We start from the raw sequence: 17196 nt of genomic DNA on the forward strand, positions 1-17196 counted from the left end.
TATTTCAGATTAGAGATTCCATTATCGTCTGCTCACGTTAGCTGACACACCATTCTCATTTGAAAATATAGGACTAACTGTTCTCCAGTGTTTTCTAGCATTATTTCCTTTTTCAAAAAGTTTTTAAATGTACAATCTCTCAGCTTTTAGAACAGATGCAAACCATTGGGAGATGGGATTTTATCCTTCCCAGTTTATTACCTCCTTCACTTTTCTATCTTCAATGTTGTGCAACACCTGAAGTGAAAAATTGCACAATGTAACTGCAAATTAAGAGAACGCTCAAAACGTATTTTCAAAAGCAATCTTAGAAAACAGTCAATCAGTCTAGGTTGACCGCAGTCAATTAGCTCTTTCTTGTTCCCTAAGGGAGAGTGTTGATACAGGTTCACGACCTCGGTCTTGTTCCCTAAGGGGGAAAGTGTTATTACAGGTTCTTGGCCTTGCTTCTATCCTTTCTTAAAAAATTTAGAATACCCAATTTATTTTTCCAATTAAGGGGCAATTTAGCATGGTCAATCTACCTACACTGCACATCATTTGGGTTGTCGGGGCAAAACCCACGCAAACACGGGGAGAATGTGTAAACTCCACACGGAGTGACCCAGGGACCTCGGTGCTGTGAGACAGCAGTGTTAACCACTGTGCCACCGTGCTGCCCCCCCCCCTCACTTCTATCCTTTGACTGTATAGCAACTGTCCGTCCTGGTAGTGTTGCCTCCGCATGCCTTGATTGATTTCTGGGGTATATATATCAGTCTTTGTGATTGGTCCAAAATATCTTGCAGTCTTTTCTCCCACTAGTCATTGTTTCCCAGTATGTTTAACCGTACAATGTCTGATTCAATCGTCTTTTGTTTCTCGCAAAGTTCAACTGTCTCACAGGTGATGAACCCACTCAAGCTAAGATTGGTTGAGAAAACGTAACAGTGGAAACGTTTTTATTTTTTGGCAAATTAGAACATTTAACACATTCCTAGGATTGTCAGTAATAATTTTTAAGTACATTCTGGGATATTTAAAAAATATTATCTTACATGACAAGTCTCCCTGGTAAATACCAAGAAAAGTAATGATTCAATATTGCTAAGTGTTCAAAACCTTTGACGAAATGCGACAGTAGAAACAAACTGTTCCAGTGATTGAGGACTAGAACTAGGCGACGGTAGGAAAATGGTGGATCAATTAGTGATTTGTAATATTTTGGAACTTTAGACATCTCAGCCAGAAATATTTTTACAGGCATTTGCATTGCATTTCTTGTGCTCTTAAGTAGCACCAAAATATATTTTCTAGTGTAAGTCACTTCTTAAACCAGGTTTATAAAATAACTTAATTGGTCAGTTCCTCCCACTCATTATACAAGGCAGGGAATTTTAAAAATACGATTGCTGGTTTTTGTTTCATCCTCTACCAATTGAAAGAATGCCATTTGTTCAAATTTAGTTGAATTGTTATTTGATTACAAGTGCTGATTTCAGCCAGATGCCAATTTCAGTCCAATGGAATTATAATATATTTTGAAATGGCACAACAAACATGCACAAAAAACTTTTCCAGCACCTTCCATCTACAAATGATGGGCATGCAGCAAGCAGCTGGTTTCAGATGGTATGTTTTCATATGGGTGCAGATTTGTTGGTGGTTGAAGAGGTCAATCCTTGAGGGGCAGATTTTGTCACAAGTGCCACACATGAAGATACTGAGTGTCATTGTACATTGTTGCTTTCAAGTTGACATCTGTTGCCACCGGCATGATAGCCCACAGGAGGTGTTGCCATTTCCTTCCATCATAGTGACTCCTAGGTGTGATACGCAAGCATACGTGAGCACAATTTGGTGATCTACTGGTCTACCAAATGCAATTGAAGGTAGCTAGATTTTGAGACAGGGAAATTAATGACTAATATAATATAAATTAGTAAACCATCTCCATTTCAACCACAAAATCAAGAAACCCAAGTTTAAATCAGAACAAATACAAAAAAAGGTCATAAAAGACTGGTCGGACATTTCACCTTTTAAGTTTTATTCAAAAAAGAAAATCACACGGCTGAGACCGCTGTGGGAAATTTAGTTTAAATTTCACAACTCCATTAACTGGAGCAGGACAGCCAGAGGAGTGATCCTCTCCCCTCCAGACTCAACATCATTTATATGAATCAGAATGAAAATGAAGTAAATTCCAAGAATATTGTACTGCAGAATGCATCAAGAACTTAAAAGATATATGCAGCTTACTGATGGGATCCACAAACTCAAAACTACTTGAATAAGTTTTCACCTTCACCACTTGAGTGCAGCAATTAGATAGCTATCCGTCACAGCTTGCTGAGACTGCAGCTCAAGATTTAAACATCCATTAAATCAGTGCTGACTCCCACCAGCATCCTCCAGTTAATCTGATAACCAGTAATGAACAGAAAAAGGTGCTGCCATATTGTGATATTTTCAGGTGCTGACTACATTTGCAGTTTCATTGCTTTTCAGACATTTACAGCCATTCTTTTCATCTTTTCTGTACAAGTCCCTGCCAAAATCTGTCTAGCTATATATTTAGTGGCAAGTAAATGCTGCCAGCCATTTTGCAGTTGGAATTGTAAGTCACCAAAAAGTCTGCTCTACACAGGAATTCACCCACTCCAGAAAGGCCAGAATTCTTGGATGTTTCCAAAACTTTTTTTCCATCTGCATTTGTGTGAAGACATAGCCAGAGATAAATTAAATGAATTAATATACTTCAATGTGATCTCAAACGGAAAAGTAACTCATCATATATTGAAAATTACAATCAAAATTGGCTGCAAACCTTAAGTTTATTTCTTCTACCATAAAGTCTAGCTCTTATCAGCAATTACACATGGTGAATTACATTACATGAATGGCAACAAATCTGACAAGACTTGTTAAAACATAGACTCAATGCTGATACTTGGAATTTATAAAGAGAAACTATGTATAGGATACTGCAAAAATACAGTACGAGAATGACTGTCGTGCAAATTCGCTCAGGAGAATAATTCTCTTGACTCGGCCACTCCCAAGCTGGTTAGCTTTCTGCCAGTTCATTAAAACAATTACTTTGAGGCATTTTATTGCTTCTCCTCCTTTTTGTCTCCACTTTCGCTATTATCCGTGCTGCCTGAACTCTCCCGCTCAGATGCCATCTGAAAATCAACAAAAAGCACTTTATCATCATGCATTCTCCAAGTTTCATTTCAAATTTATGGTTAAGATGGAAGTTGGTCGACCTCCGGTGGCAGCTATGAAGGAGTAAATCGCACATTTGGTGGCTCCTGCTCTGGTCAGACTTTTGGACCTTTTCCACCGATTTTTTAACGGACTTGAATTGTAAAACAATTAGTGGCAATTCTCCACTGAATTCCCAGTTCGGTGCACTGAATTCCCAGTTCGGTGCAAGGAGAAAAGGACTAGAAGTGTTTGCAAGGGCAGAAACAAAAAGACAGAGAAGATTTGGGCTGTAGTTGCAACAGGAGACAGCATGGCAGAGGGGCGAATCTCTGGCTTGTCCACCCAGCAGTCTATGGAGCAGCTGATGTAAGTCACCCAGGAGTATTTTACTATGCAGAAACGGGACTGCTTGGACCCGATAAAAGCGTCGATCGAGCGGTTGGAGCTCAGATTGAATGCCCAGGATCGGGCGATCCAGAAGGCGGAGAAGGCACTGGCTGAGCAGGAGCATCAGACTGCGATGGAGCTGGAAGTGGGGATGCTGAGGGACCAGCAAAAGAAGCTCCTGAAGAAGGTGGAGGACCTAGAGAATAGGTCCTGCCGGCAGAATCTAAGAATTGTCAGGCTCCCGGAGGGGTCCGAAGGAACGGATGTTGGGGCATACGTCGCAGGAGTGTTTGAGAAGCTGCTGGGGGATGGGGCATTCTGCCGGCCCTTGGAGGTGGATAGGGCTCACAGAGCACTTGCGAAGAAGCCGCGAATAGCACCACCACCATAGCCCCCCGAGGGCTATGGTGGTGAGATTCCACAGGTTCTCGGATAAGGACTTTTACTTCGAGTTGCCTGAGGACGCGTTGGACTTTGCAAGAAAGAAAGGGCCGGTGAAAGACTGAGAACTTTTGAACTTGGCTGCAACGTTCATGTTTTTGTTTTTTCTGTTTTGTTTCTCGTTTTGCGTTTTATGGAAGATGTTTGGGGTGCCGTTTGTATGGAGTTGGAACCAGCAGTAGAGCTGGGCGAGTTTAGGTTTTCATTTGCACTGTTGGGGGATGGTGTGCTAGTTTTGATCTTGGTGATTTTCTGTTGGACAATTGTGTGGGGATTGTTTGATGTTGGAATTTGTTTGCATGAACGAGGGGGAGGGTGGGGGAGTAGAACAATAGGTGGGTGACTATCTGGTGCCGGAGATGGGGACCACCAAGCTAGCTGGGTGAGCTAGCTCTCGGAAGCGCAGTGGGGGTGTGTGCATATGTTTGGTTTAGGAAAGTGATTGGGTTACAAGGTGTTGTTGCTGGCGGGAGGGGGGGGGGGGGCGAATGTTCTGCTGACGATGGAGGGACTTGGGCGGAGGGGCAGAGGTCAGGGGCTGCCTTGGGATGGACCGGTGGAGGCGGGGACCACGGGCTGGTGGCGGGCCTAAAAATAGGGATGACTGATCAGCTGGGGGGGGGGGGGAAAGAGAAGAGCTGAGCCCCCCAACTAGGCTGATCACCTGGAATGTTCGAGGGTTAGATGGGCCGGTCAAAAGGACACGTGTGTTCGCGCATTTTAGGGGATTAAAGGCGGACTTGGTAATGTTGCAGGAGACGCACCTTAAGGTGACGGACCAGGTTAGACTGAGGAAAGGCTGGGTCAGCCAGGTGTTTCACTCGGGACTAGATTCAAAGACTAGAAGGGTCGCGATCCTGATCAATAAGCAGGTGGTGTTTGAGGCGGGTAGAATAGTCTCGGACGTGGGAGGTCGGTACATTATGGTCAGTGGGAAACTGGAGGGAGTGCAGGTGATATTAGTAAATGTGTATGCGCCAAATTGGGATGATTATAAAGAGGATGCTGGGAAAGATACCGGACCTGGACCCGCACAGTTTGGTCATGGGAGGGGACTTCAATACAGTTATGGACCCGGGCTTAGACCGGTCAAGCTCGAAAATGGGCAGTGTGCCAGCAATGGCAAAGGAATTAAGAGGGTTCATGGAGCTGATGTGGGGGGGGGGGGGGGGGGGGGGGGGGGGAGATCCATGGAGGTTTCGGCAGCCGAGGGTGAAGGAGTTCTCCTTCTACTCACACGTGCATAAAGTGTACTCCCGGATTGGTTTCTTTATTTTGAGCAGGGCCTTTCTGGCTGGGGCAGTGGACACGGGATATTCGACGATTACAATCTCAGACCATGCTTCACACTGGGTTGACCTGCTGGTTAGTAAAGACAGTAACCAGCACCTGCACTGGAGGTTGGATGTGGGACTCATTGGCAGATGGAGAAAGGCGAGGGGGACGATTTATGAACATGGAGCAAAGGCCAGCAGAATGTTTGCACAGCAGCTTCGTAAGAGGGAGGCAGCTAGGGAGATTGGCAAAGTAAAGGACGGAGATGGGAACCTGGTTGGTGATTCGGTAGGGGTGAATAAGGCGTTTAGGGATTTCTACAGCAGGCTGTACAGGTCGGAACGCCGAAGGGGATGAGGTGCTACTTGGAGGGGCTGAATTTCCCAACGGTGGACGGGGAGCGGGTAGAAGGGCTGGGGGCCCCAATTAGACTGGAAAAGATCGTGGAGGGCTTGAAGGCCATGCAGGCGGGCAAGGCCCTGGGTCCGGATGGGTACCCAATGGAGTTTTATAAAACGTTCTCGGGGATACTGGGGACAGTCTTGTTAAGGATGTTCAATGAGGCAAGGGAAAGAGGGAGGCTGCCCCCGACGATGTCACAGGCAATGATTTCGCTGATTCTTAAGCGGGACAAGAACCCGGAGTTGTGTGGGCCCTACAGGCGATCTCCCTGCTGAATGTGGATGCCAAGTTGCTGGCCAAAATCTTGTCCTCCAGGATTGTGTTCCGGACGTTATTGGGGAGGACCAGACGGGGTTTGTTAAGGATAGGCAGTTGGTGGCCAATGTAAGAAGGCTGTTAAATGTGATCATGATGCCCCCAGAAGGTAGGGAGGTTGAGGTAGTGATCGCAATGGATGCAGAAAAGGCCTTTGATCGGGTAGAATGGGATTATCTGTGGGAGGTACTGGGACGGCTCGGATTCGGACGGGGCTTTATTGACTGGGTCAGGTTACTGTGGCAATTGTACGGACGAACAGGACAACTTCGGACTATATTAGACTGTACCGGGGGACAAGACAGGGATGCCCCCTCTCCCCACTGTTGTTTGCTCTGGCTATAGAGCCGTTGGCAATTGCTCTGAGAGATTCAAGGGGCTGGGGGGGGGGGGGGGGGGGGGGAGCACAGGGTTTCGCTCTATGCGGATGATCTGCTTCTGTACGTTTCGGACCCAGTAGAGGGGACGGAAGAAATCATGAAGATTTTAGGAGAATTCGGCTGGTTTTCGGGGTATAAGTTAAATATGGAAAGAGTGAGATGTTTGTGGTTCAGGCGAGGGGACAGGAGAGGCGACTGGGAAAGCTGCCGTTTAGGTCAGTAGGGGGTAGTTTTAGGTACCTGGGCATCCAAATGGCGCAGGAATGGGACTGGCTGGATAAATTGAATCTGGCCCAGCTAGTGGACAAAATGAAGGACAATTTTCGGAGGCAGATCGCGCTCCCGTTGTCTCTGGCCGGGAGGGTGCAAAACGGTGATAATGACAGTCCTCCCAAGGTTCTAATTTGTATTTCAATGTCCCCCATTTTTATTCAGCGGTCCTTTTTTAAGCGGGTCAACAGGGTGATCACGGGCTTCGTCTGGGCGGGCAAGACCCCACGGGTAAGGAAGGTAATGCTTGAGCGGAGTTGGGGTGAGGGTGGGCTGGCGCTGCCAAATTTTAGCAACTATTATTGGGCGGCTAATATAGCCATGATCAGGAAGTGGGTGGTGGGGAGGGGTCGGCGTGGGTGCGTATGGAGGCGGCATCTTGTAAGGGCACCAGTCTGGGGGCGTTGGTAACAGCGCCTCTGCGCTCCCACCGGCACGGGACTCCACCAGCCCCGTGGTGGTGGCGGCCCTGAGAGTTTGGGGCCAGTGGAGGCGGCATGTGGGAGCATCGGTCTGGGCCCCAATTTGTGATAATCATCGGTTTGCCCCGGGAGAGTATGGATGGGGGGGTTCCGGTTTTGGCAGAGAGCGGGGATTGAGAGGATGGGGGATGTGTTCATAGAGGGGAGATTTCCGGGTATGAGGGCTTTGGAGGAAAAGTTGGGGCTGGCAAGGGGAAACAAATTCAGGTATCTGCAGGTACGAGATTTCCTTCGTAAACAGGTGTCAACCTCCCGCTCCTACTGCTGAGGGGGATTCAGGACAGGGTAATTTCCAGAGGGTGGGTAGGGGAGGGGAGAATCTCGGACATCTATAAAAGGAGCTTATGGGGTTGGAGGAGACGCAGACCGAGGAGCTGAAGCTCAAGTGGGAGGAGGAGCTGGGAGGTGAGATAGAGGATGGTCTATGGGCAGACGCGTTGAGTAGAGTCAAAAACGTCCACAACATGTGCCAGGCTCAGCCTGATACAGTTCATGATCGTTCACCGGGCTCACATGACAGTGGCCCGAGTGAGCAGATTCTTTGGGGTGGAGGACAGGTGCGCAAAATGTGCGGGAGGACCAGCGAACCATGTTCACAGGTTTTGGACATGTCCAAAGCTTAGGGGATTTTGGCAGGGATTTGCGGTCGTCATGTCCAAGGTTTTAAAAACTAGGGTGACGCTGAGTCCGGAGGTGGCGATTTTCGGAGTGTCGGAGGATCCGGGAATCCAGGAGAAAGAGGCAGACGTGCTGGCCTTTGCTTCCCTGGTAGCCCTGATACGATTGGCATGGAGGGACTCAAAGCCCCCGAAGTCGGAGATCTGGCTATCGGACATGGCTAGCTTTGTCTGTATGGAGAAAATGAAGTTCGCCTTGAGAGGTTCACTGTTAGGGTTCAGAGATGGCAACCGTTCGTCGACTTCTTTGCGGAAAATTAATCGCCAGCAGACACCGGGGGGGGGGGGGAGAATAGTAGTTTAGGTTAGAGTAGGGGGTAATATGACCTGTATGAAAGGTCAACGGCTTTTGCACTATGTTTATGGTGTCATGTATATTGTCTATTTTGTTGTTACTGTACCAAAAATACCTCAATAAAATGTTTATTGAAAAAAAAATGGAAGTTGGTCAGCTGCATATAATGGACCATAACTTGCCACCTCACCAAGGTCACATTTGGGGGTATATGATGCATGGGGGAAATCACTCTGAGGTTTCCAGGTAAGGGTTTACCTGACAATTATCCAGAAAGGATAACTACCCCTGGACAACTGTGCTGCGTTGGGAACCGTCCCAACAAAGCGATTTAAATCGCTAACTTTGGATGGTTCTGCAAGTTTTACCCTCAGTTACTATGAAAGGGCTAGAACGAAAGAAAAGGCACTTAAGTGAATAACTATTTTTAAAAGACCCAGAAATGGCCCCGCATGGAGCACCCCCTCCTCCCTACCCCAGGTCTGACTACAGCAGTAAAAAGGGGCCGAGTGTTTCCTCACTTCATTCCATTCACACCATGCTGATGCAGCCAGTGGGTGTGCTTCCCTCTTCCTGTCTCACCCAGCCTGAGTGAGGAAGGTCCGTGAGACAGGGGCTTTGGAATTCCAGTGAAGGCAAGTGTCCGCCCAGAGTGGTAATTCACCTGTGTTTGCCACTCTGAGAAAGTTATGGGCCAACACCTTTTAAAAAATGGAATGTATGTGCAAGAATTACTAGACTACAGCTGGCTAGTAAACATTCTACTTTTTTTTGCTAAAGATTCTTTTAACCTGATAACTACTAATACTTCACCTTTTTGTAAGCCATCTCAAAGAGCTTCAGTGAGGCCTGCTGTAGGTTGGATGCTGCTGCTTTGATGGTTTCGCCAGTCTCAGATTCCTTTCGAGCCAACAGCTCCTTTAGTTTTGTAATCTCCTCTCTCAATTTGTCACACTGGTTTAAACAAAACCAAGCAAAAGGAAAATGACATTCACATCAAAGTATCAGTTTTGAACACAATACTGATTTTTGTTCTGGGATTTAATTCACTTCACAGTCTGCAATCCCAAACTCGTACCTCCTCTTTTGGAAGCTGATCCTTGAACTCTTCCATTTTGGACTCCGTGTCATGAATAATTCCTTCAGCAGTGTTTACAGCTTCAACAGTTTCCTGTGGGGAGACGACAGAATTTATCAATCTGTTTGTACAGAACACCTGCTCTAGCCTCCAATTAACTAACTGGTTACAATTTTGATGCAAGGTACAGTAAGTAGGGTGCTTTAACCACTCATTTCTTTAGTTACCAAAAGTATTCACAATTAATATAAACTTTAATTACAGGACAGATAACTGCACAATCGCTTCTCCAAATTTAAGTAATGTAGAGCTGTTGCTAAGATTCTGCAATTTAGTGATCTTAAGAATATAAATTAAATAGTCACTTTATACAAAATGTCGGCCTCAAATTGTTCATGACCTTCTTCGAATCTCTTTCTTTCCACACACCCACTAATAATACTGATGTTATACCTTCTTCCTCCGGTCTGCTTCAGCATATTTTTCTGCATTTTTGATCATGTTCTCAATATCATCCTTGCTCAGCCCACCAGATGATTGGATGACAACTGGAATTGAAAATAAGTTTCAAAACTTAAGTGCAAACAATCATTTATCCAACGAAAATTCACTTAAGACAATAGAGTGCGCCACGGTCGCTTCTCAATTTTCTTATATTCTATACATGACAAGACTCCACACTACAAAAATTAATAAGTTTCATATCAACATTCCTTTGCTGAAGAGAAATCCTTTCTTTTGTAAACTATCAATATCAAATGAGCATGAGCTTAAGTGTGGCTTACTAAAAGTGCTGGGAACCATGACAATCCGAGTCAATACTTACTCTGCTGCTCACGACCTGTGCCTTTGTCCCTTGCAGAAACATGAACAATACCGTTGGCATCAATATCAAATGTAACTTCAATCTGTGGAACTCCACGGGGAGCTGGTGGCATCCCAACCTACCAAAAGGACCAATAAAGTCAGTCCACTTAACTGTAAATCAAGCAGGTTAAAATGAATGTGTTGCCGCGATTTCAGTTTATTTTTCAATGCCTATCGATTTTCCTGCCAAAGGCTTTTTTCAGAGAGATTGAGGGAAGGATTACCTCGTTCATATGGGGAGGGAAGGTGGCCAGAGTGAGAAAGGTGCTGCTACAGAGGCGAAGGCAGGCAGGGGGTTTGGGTCTTCCGAACCTGATGTACTACTACTGGGCGGCAAATGTGGACACGGTGCGGAGCTGGGTCAGAGGGGTTGATTCCCAGTGGGTCAGAATGGAGGAGTTTGTGCAGGGGTTCGGGACTGAAAGTACTAGCCGCTCCCGATAGCTCCGGGGAAATACTCAGAGAGTCTGGTAATAATAGCTTCATTGAGAATTTGGAGGCAGTTTCACCAACACTTCGGGTTGGGGCAGGGTCAAGGGAAATGCCGAAACGGGGGAACCACAGGATTTTAGCCAGGGAGGTGGGATGGAAATTTTCAGAAATGGGAGAAGGGGATTAAGACACTAAAAGATTTGTTTCTTAGGGGTCGGTTTGCAGGAAGAAGGAGCTGGAAGCCAAGTATGGGCTGGAGCAGGGGGAAATGTTTAGATACATGCAGGTTTGAGATTTTGCCAGAAAGGAGATACAGAGCTTCCCGGAGGAACCGGCCTCCACATTGCTGGAGGAGGTTCTGACGACAGGGGGACTGGAGAAGGGGGTAGTGTCAGCAGTGTACGGAGCTATTTTGGAAGAGGAAAAGGCATCACTGGAAGGGATTAAAGCAAAGTGGGAGGAAGAATTGGGAGAGGTTATAGAGGAGGGATTCTGCTGTGAGGTGCTCCGGAGAGTAAACACCTCCACCTCGTGTGCGAGGTTGGGGCTGATACAGCTGAAGGTGGTATGCAGAGCACACCTCACGAGGGTGAGGATGCCGATTCTTTGAAGGAGTAGAAGATGTGTGTGAGCGTTGTGTGTGTGTGTGTTGGGGGGGGGGGGGGGGGGGGGGGTGCGCTAATCACGTTCATATGTTTTGGTCCTGTCCAAAGCTAGAGGATTACTGGAAGGAGGTTTTTAGGGTAATTTCTAAGGTGGTGCATGTGAAACTGGACCTGGGTCCCGGGAGGCCATATTCGGGGTGTAATTTCTAAGGTGGTGCACGTGAAACTGGACCTGGGTCCCGGGAGGCAATATTCGGGGTGTCGGACCAGCCAGGGTTGGAAACGGAGGCAGATATCGTAGATTTTGCCTCGTTGATCGCCCGAAGGCGGATCCTGTTGGGATGGAGAGCAGCCTCTCCACCCTGTGCCCTGGCGTGGCGGGGGGACGACCTGTTGGAATTCTGGACTCTTGAGAAGGTTAAGTTTGAACTGAGGGGAAGGACGGAGGGGTTCTACAATTCATGGGCATTATTCATTATGCACTTTCAAGAACTGGATAACATCGAACATTTTTGGGGGGGCTGTGTGTGCAAGGGTGACTATGGGTGATCCCCGATTCCTTTTTGTCATTTGTTTATGTAAACGTGCGGGCTAATGTTTGGGGTTTGGTGGGAGGATGGGATCGTTGTTATTGTTATGGGGATTGACATATTTGGTGCTGATTATTGTTTATTGTTGGTGGGTGTACATTTGGGAGAAAATGTGAAAAAGGAGAATAAAAATAGTTTTTTAAAAAACCTGTAAATCAAGCAAACATGGGGTGACTAATCCCAACACCCCAAAACCTTTTCTCATTCAACAGCACCTTCCAAAGCCGTAACCTCCACGACTTAGAAAGACAAGGGTGGCAGATGCATGGGAACATCACCTGCCTGCAAGGTCCCCTCCAAACCACACCCTATACTGACATGGCAATATACTGCCGTTCCTTCAGTCAGAGACCCTGGGCGAAATTCTCCGGAAACGGCGCGATGTCCGCCGACTGGCGCCCAAAGCGGCGCCAATCAGACAGGCATCGCGCCGCCCCAAAGGTGCGGAATGCTCCGCATCTTTGGGGGCCGAGGGGCTAGGCTAACGCCGGAGGAATTTCCGCCCCGCCAGCTGGCGGAAACGGCCTTTGCTGCCCCGCCAGCTGCCGCGGAAATGACATCTTGGGGCGGAGCATGCGCGGGAGCGTCAGCGGCCGCTGACAGTTTCCCACGCATGCGCAGTGGAGGGAGTCTCTTCCGCCTCCGCCATGGTGGAGACCGTGGCGGAGGCGGAAGGGAAAGAGTGCCCCCACGGCACAGGCCCGCCCGCGGATCGGTGGGCCCCGATCACGGGCCAGGCCACCGTGGGGGCACCCCCCGGGGCCAGATCGCCCCCCCCAGGACCCCGGAGCCCGCCCACGCCGCCTTGTCCCGCCGTTCAAAAGGTGGTTTAATCCACGTCGGCGGGACAGGCAATTTATCGGCGGGACTTCGGCCCGGAGAATCGCGGGGGGTGGCCCGCCAAATGGCGCGCCGCGATTCCCGCCCCCGTAGAATAAGAATATCCGGTGCCGGAGACTTCGGCAACCGGCGGGGGCGGGATTCACGCCAGTCCCCGGCGATTCTCCGACCCGGCGGGGGGTCGGAGAATGACGCCCCCTAACAGCACTAGTGTGTATACCACATGGACTGCAGCGGTTCAAGAGGGTGGCTGACCATTATTTTCTCAAGGACAATTACAAATAGGCAACAAATGCTGACCCAGCCAGTGACACCCACATCTCGTGAAATAATTTAAAAAGCTGCTGTTACCCCATATCTCTTAATATCTTAGAAGAAAAGTTTGGCTGGCCTTAAAATATTCAACTGAAATGTAGGAATATCTCATTTTCTTCATTTTGTGCATTTCTGTACAAAGAAATTGTCAGTATAGGAAGTTGTAGTATACATGGCTGATTCTCAGGCATTCAAACCTCTGGTAATGCTGCAATTGTAACTAACGTCTGAGAATTATACTGCATTTTTGGAACAAACCCATCCAAATGTTTGCATAGAAGTAAATCTGGATTCAGCTGTAAATCTGTCGCGTGATTACTGGGTATTTCAACAATTTTCAATACGCTGTGCAAAGTGGAGTGAAACCACGTGTTCTGGTTGGTATTTTAAACTATTTAGCCTCATTTGCAGTTTTCAGAACCAAGGTGTTGAAATATGGATCAAATTCCCGACTTCAAAAAGCTACTGTGCAGTCAAGGCAGGTTTGATGGATCTCAACAGAACTCACCAATGTAAACTGTCCAAGTAGCTTGTTGTCAGCTGCCATTTCCCGCTCTCCCTGGAACACTTTGATCTCAACCTGCGTCTGTCCGTCAGCGGCCGTAGAAAAGACCTGTCATTCACACAAGCAGCCAACATATCAGGCATATGCATAACTGGGTGTTCGACATATTAAAGCCAGAGTTTTAAAACATATTTGGCACCAAAGTTGGTATAATTATCAAGAATGTCAACTTCAAAATATTATTATTGATTAGAGAACACAATCTATGTGATAACCCTATTAAAATTGCTTAACATTTATACCTGGCCTTTCTTTGTTGGAATTGTAGTATTCCTGCCAATGAGTTTGGTGAAAACTCCACCCAGGGTCTCAATACCTAGTGACAGGGGTGTAACATCAAGCAGCAGGACATCTGTGACATCACCAGCAAGCACACCACCTTGAATAGCAGCACCAACAGCAACAGCTTCATCTGGGTTCACTGACTTACTTGGGGAACGACCAAAGAGTTCTTGAACAGTTGCCTGGACCTGGAGAAATTAAGGCATGGAACAGGATTTTAAAAAGCAATTTATTATTAAAAAAAAAATAAAAAAAAAAAAAAAAAAAAAAAAAAAAAAAAAAAAAATCACAAAATAAAATTCTTTACTGTTTGCATGAGTATGTGATCTACGGTCAAGCCAAAATATTTATACAAATTAAGGCAGCGAATTCCAGTCCTGACACTATTGTAATACCTAGTGAGATGAATTTAAACAAAGTACAGCTTAAAGTTCTATGCTTGACTTGCTTTCACCCCAATTTTCATCACTTGAAGATCAACGTTCTTGCTAAACTATGCATGAACTCTCCTAAACTGTCCCAAATATCTTTAAGTCACTTACCTTTGGCATTCTGGTCATTCCACCCACTAGGATCACCTCACCAATGTCACTTTTGCTGACCTCTGCATCCTGCATGGCTTTCTGGCAGGGATTAATGGTCCTTTTAATGAGATCGGCAACAATGTTCTCAAACTGAGCACGAGAAATTTTGATATTCAGATGTTTTGGTCCAGAAGCATCCATTGTCAAATAAGGAAGGTTAATGTCGGTCTGATAAAATACAAGAGAAACATTCAGCACTAAGAACAGAACACATGCTCTCACAGACGCACGACTGGAATAATCGACTTTAGGAGAACCTTCATGCAGGCGTTAAGTGATAAATTAATAATGACAAATGAGATACATGAACTTAAGATATTATTGCTGAAATAGCAACCAACACTTTTATCATCTATTCTGTCTCTACCCAAAACCTGAAGAGCCATCCCCATTTAATTGACATTTTACATTTCTCATACCTATCACACTGCAAATTCCCCAAGTAAGAGTGGCAATTAATAATAAAATTAACAGTTTTGTGCTACGTACTCGTATCCAGAATAAATTAGTTTTGGAGACTGCCCACAACTTACTTTAACACAGGAAACACACTCAACAATGAAACAAATATTCCCCAGCATTCAAGGTCAGATTTGTCATTCAGGCCTGGGGAATGAAGGGGGACTGAAGCATTGAAGGTATGCATCAAATTGTACCCAGTAAATACTTTAAATATGCATAGAAAAGACCAGTAAAAAAAACAGAACCACAAAAAGAATACAAATATGTAGATATAGATTTCTATTTCCAAGGTAATTCATCCTTTAACTGGAGAAGGACAGGGGCACCATTTTAGCATCCAAGTTTCCAATAACCTCCAGTTTAAAAATATTTACCTCTTTCCTTTGCATTTAAAACCCTGCAAACGAGTTCCCAAAATTATCATTTCACATAAACAGAAAAATGGTTCAGTAACTTATACATCGGAGAAGCTGAATAATTATCAGCCACCCTTTTACAAATAACGCATCCTTTATATAGTTCTTTGCAAAACGAGGAAAAGGAGATGAAAAAATTAGTTTCCATAATGAACGTCAATGCAATTATTACCATGGAAAATGTATTCTGACCTGAAGGGATGAAGACAGCTCACACTTGGCTTTCTCTGATGCTTCTCTCACTCGCTGTAGTGCCATGTTGTCCTTGGTGAGGTCCACACCTGACTAAAAATTAAATAAGACCCTTAAGAATGAACTACGGTAAAGTCGCCATAGTCCCAAATGACCATAGGCTGCTTTCCACTTTGAGGGGGAGAGCTGACTAGTGGTGGTTTAACCTGACGATCATAACTCAGGCGAGGGGCAAGGTTGAGAAGGCAGGGCTTCATGATTAAATTATGGTGGGTAATAAGCTCAAGCAGTTAAATGTAGTGCTAAACTAGCTTTCAAATACTTGCCCAGGTCCATGAAGAGATAGGTTATTCAACAATAAGTACTACATTCTGCTGAGGTTTCTATTTTTGTTCCAATGCCTTCCTATTTTTCTTGCTATATCGTTCTTTGCTACAGCGAACAAGTTAGTGAATTCCTTTATATGGGCGGGTAGGGGTCTGAGAATTTGCAGTGTGTACCTCCAGAGGGGCCGGCAGTTTGAAGGGGGGAGGCGTCTAGCACTACCCCACGGAGAAGGTGTTGAGGTGGTGCAGAGAATCGGACACCATTTGGGGGCGGATGGAGGCCAGTTTGTGTAGAGGGTCAAGCATTTGGGCACCACTCCCACTCGCTCCAATGAGATACATCTCAAACCTAGTGGTGATCTCCACCTTGAAGGTATGGAGGCAGTTCAGGCATTACAAGCCGAGTGCCATATCACTATTGGTTCCTATAAATGGCAAGTTTGTTTCTGCCATCGGGTTTGAATTCAACTTTTAATGCGTGGGAAAGGAAGGAGCTAACAGTGCTTCAGAGACCTGTTTATAGAGGGACGGATTGCCAGTTGGGAGGAGGTCTCAGGAAATCCCTACCATCAGGGTGACACTTATTTCAATATTTTCAAATGCGCAACTTAAGTCTGCGGGGCTTGCTCGGAGTTTCTCTCAGCGCCACAGCCTTCCCTGTTGGAGAAAATCTTACGGTTTGCAAGAACTGGGCTGGGGGAAGGATTTCAAACATCTATGAGCGGACCACCTCACTGGAATTTTTGCCCGCTTGATCGGGTAAAGGCGGAATGGGAGGAGGAGTTGGGACCCATCTTACACGAGGGTGTGTGCAATGAGGCCTTCTGTAGGGCAAATTCCACCTCATCCTGCGCGTGGCTCAGTCTTATGCAACTCAAGGTGGTTCATAGAGCTCTTCTAACCAAAAGTAGGATTAGTGGGTTCTTTGATGGTGTGGAGTTCAGGTGGGAACAGTGTTCTTGTGGGCCGGCCATACCCACATGTTCTGGTTTTGTCCAAAGATGTTGAGCTTTTGACCATGTCAGCGGTTCTTAAAATTAATCTGGAACCTTGTCCATTGGGGACCATTTTTGGGGTGTGGGACTCACTGGAGCTGCGGACTGGGGTGAGGGCGGATGCGCTCACCTTTGCCTCACTGAAGGTGGGTTCTGCGGGGATGAGGAGCATCCACCTAGTGCCTTGGACTGGTTGGGTGGCCTTATGGACTTTTTATACCTGGAGGTCACGTACACCGTCAGGGGATCGGAGAAGGGATTCTACCCGAGGTGGCAGCCATTTATCTCATGCTTCAAAGAGTTAATTATCATTCTGAGTTAATTGGGGGGGGTGGGGGGGGGGGGAAAGAGGCAGAGATTTGGATTTAGATGATCTCTTGTTGGGTATTTTTCTATCTCGCTAATTTCTCGTGTTAATGCGACAAGTGTACCATGTTCGAATATTTTTCGCAGTTGTGTTGTAGTTCAGTTTAATATTTGTTAAATATGAAACCGTCAATAAAATATATTTTAAAAAGACATGCAATACCA

At 46.2% G+C, this 17196-nt stretch overlaps 1 protein-coding gene across 1 annotated transcript in view; it reads right to left on the bottom strand.

Moving 5' to 3' along the window:
- Positions 1–2008: 2008 nt before the first annotated feature.
- Positions 2009–17196, bottom strand: part of hspa9 (heat shock protein 9) — a 40213-nt gene continuing 25025 nt past the window's right edge. Inside the window, exons 9-17 of the mRNA XM_072511937.1 lie at positions 15345–15437; positions 14233–14442; positions 13651–13878; positions 13352–13456; positions 10021–10138; positions 9648–9742; positions 9195–9287; positions 8930–9070; positions 2009–3167 (exon numbers count right to left, since the gene is read on the bottom strand). Coding sequence (XP_072368038.1) covers positions 3093–3167; positions 8930–9070; positions 9195–9287; positions 9648–9742; positions 10021–10138; positions 13352–13456; positions 13651–13878; positions 14233–14442; positions 15345–15437 — 1158 coding nt within the window. The 3' untranslated portion in view covers positions 2009–3092. The remainder of the gene's footprint in view (positions 3168–8929; positions 9071–9194; positions 9288–9647; positions 9743–10020; positions 10139–13351; positions 13457–13650; positions 13879–14232; positions 14443–15344; positions 15438–17196) is intronic.

The sequence above is a fragment of the Scyliorhinus torazame genome, chromosome 7 (assembly GCF_047496885.1).
Source record: "Scyliorhinus torazame isolate Kashiwa2021f chromosome 7, sScyTor2.1, whole genome shotgun sequence".
Taxonomy (NCBI): Eukaryota; Metazoa; Chordata; class Chondrichthyes; order Carcharhiniformes; family Scyliorhinidae; genus Scyliorhinus; species Scyliorhinus torazame.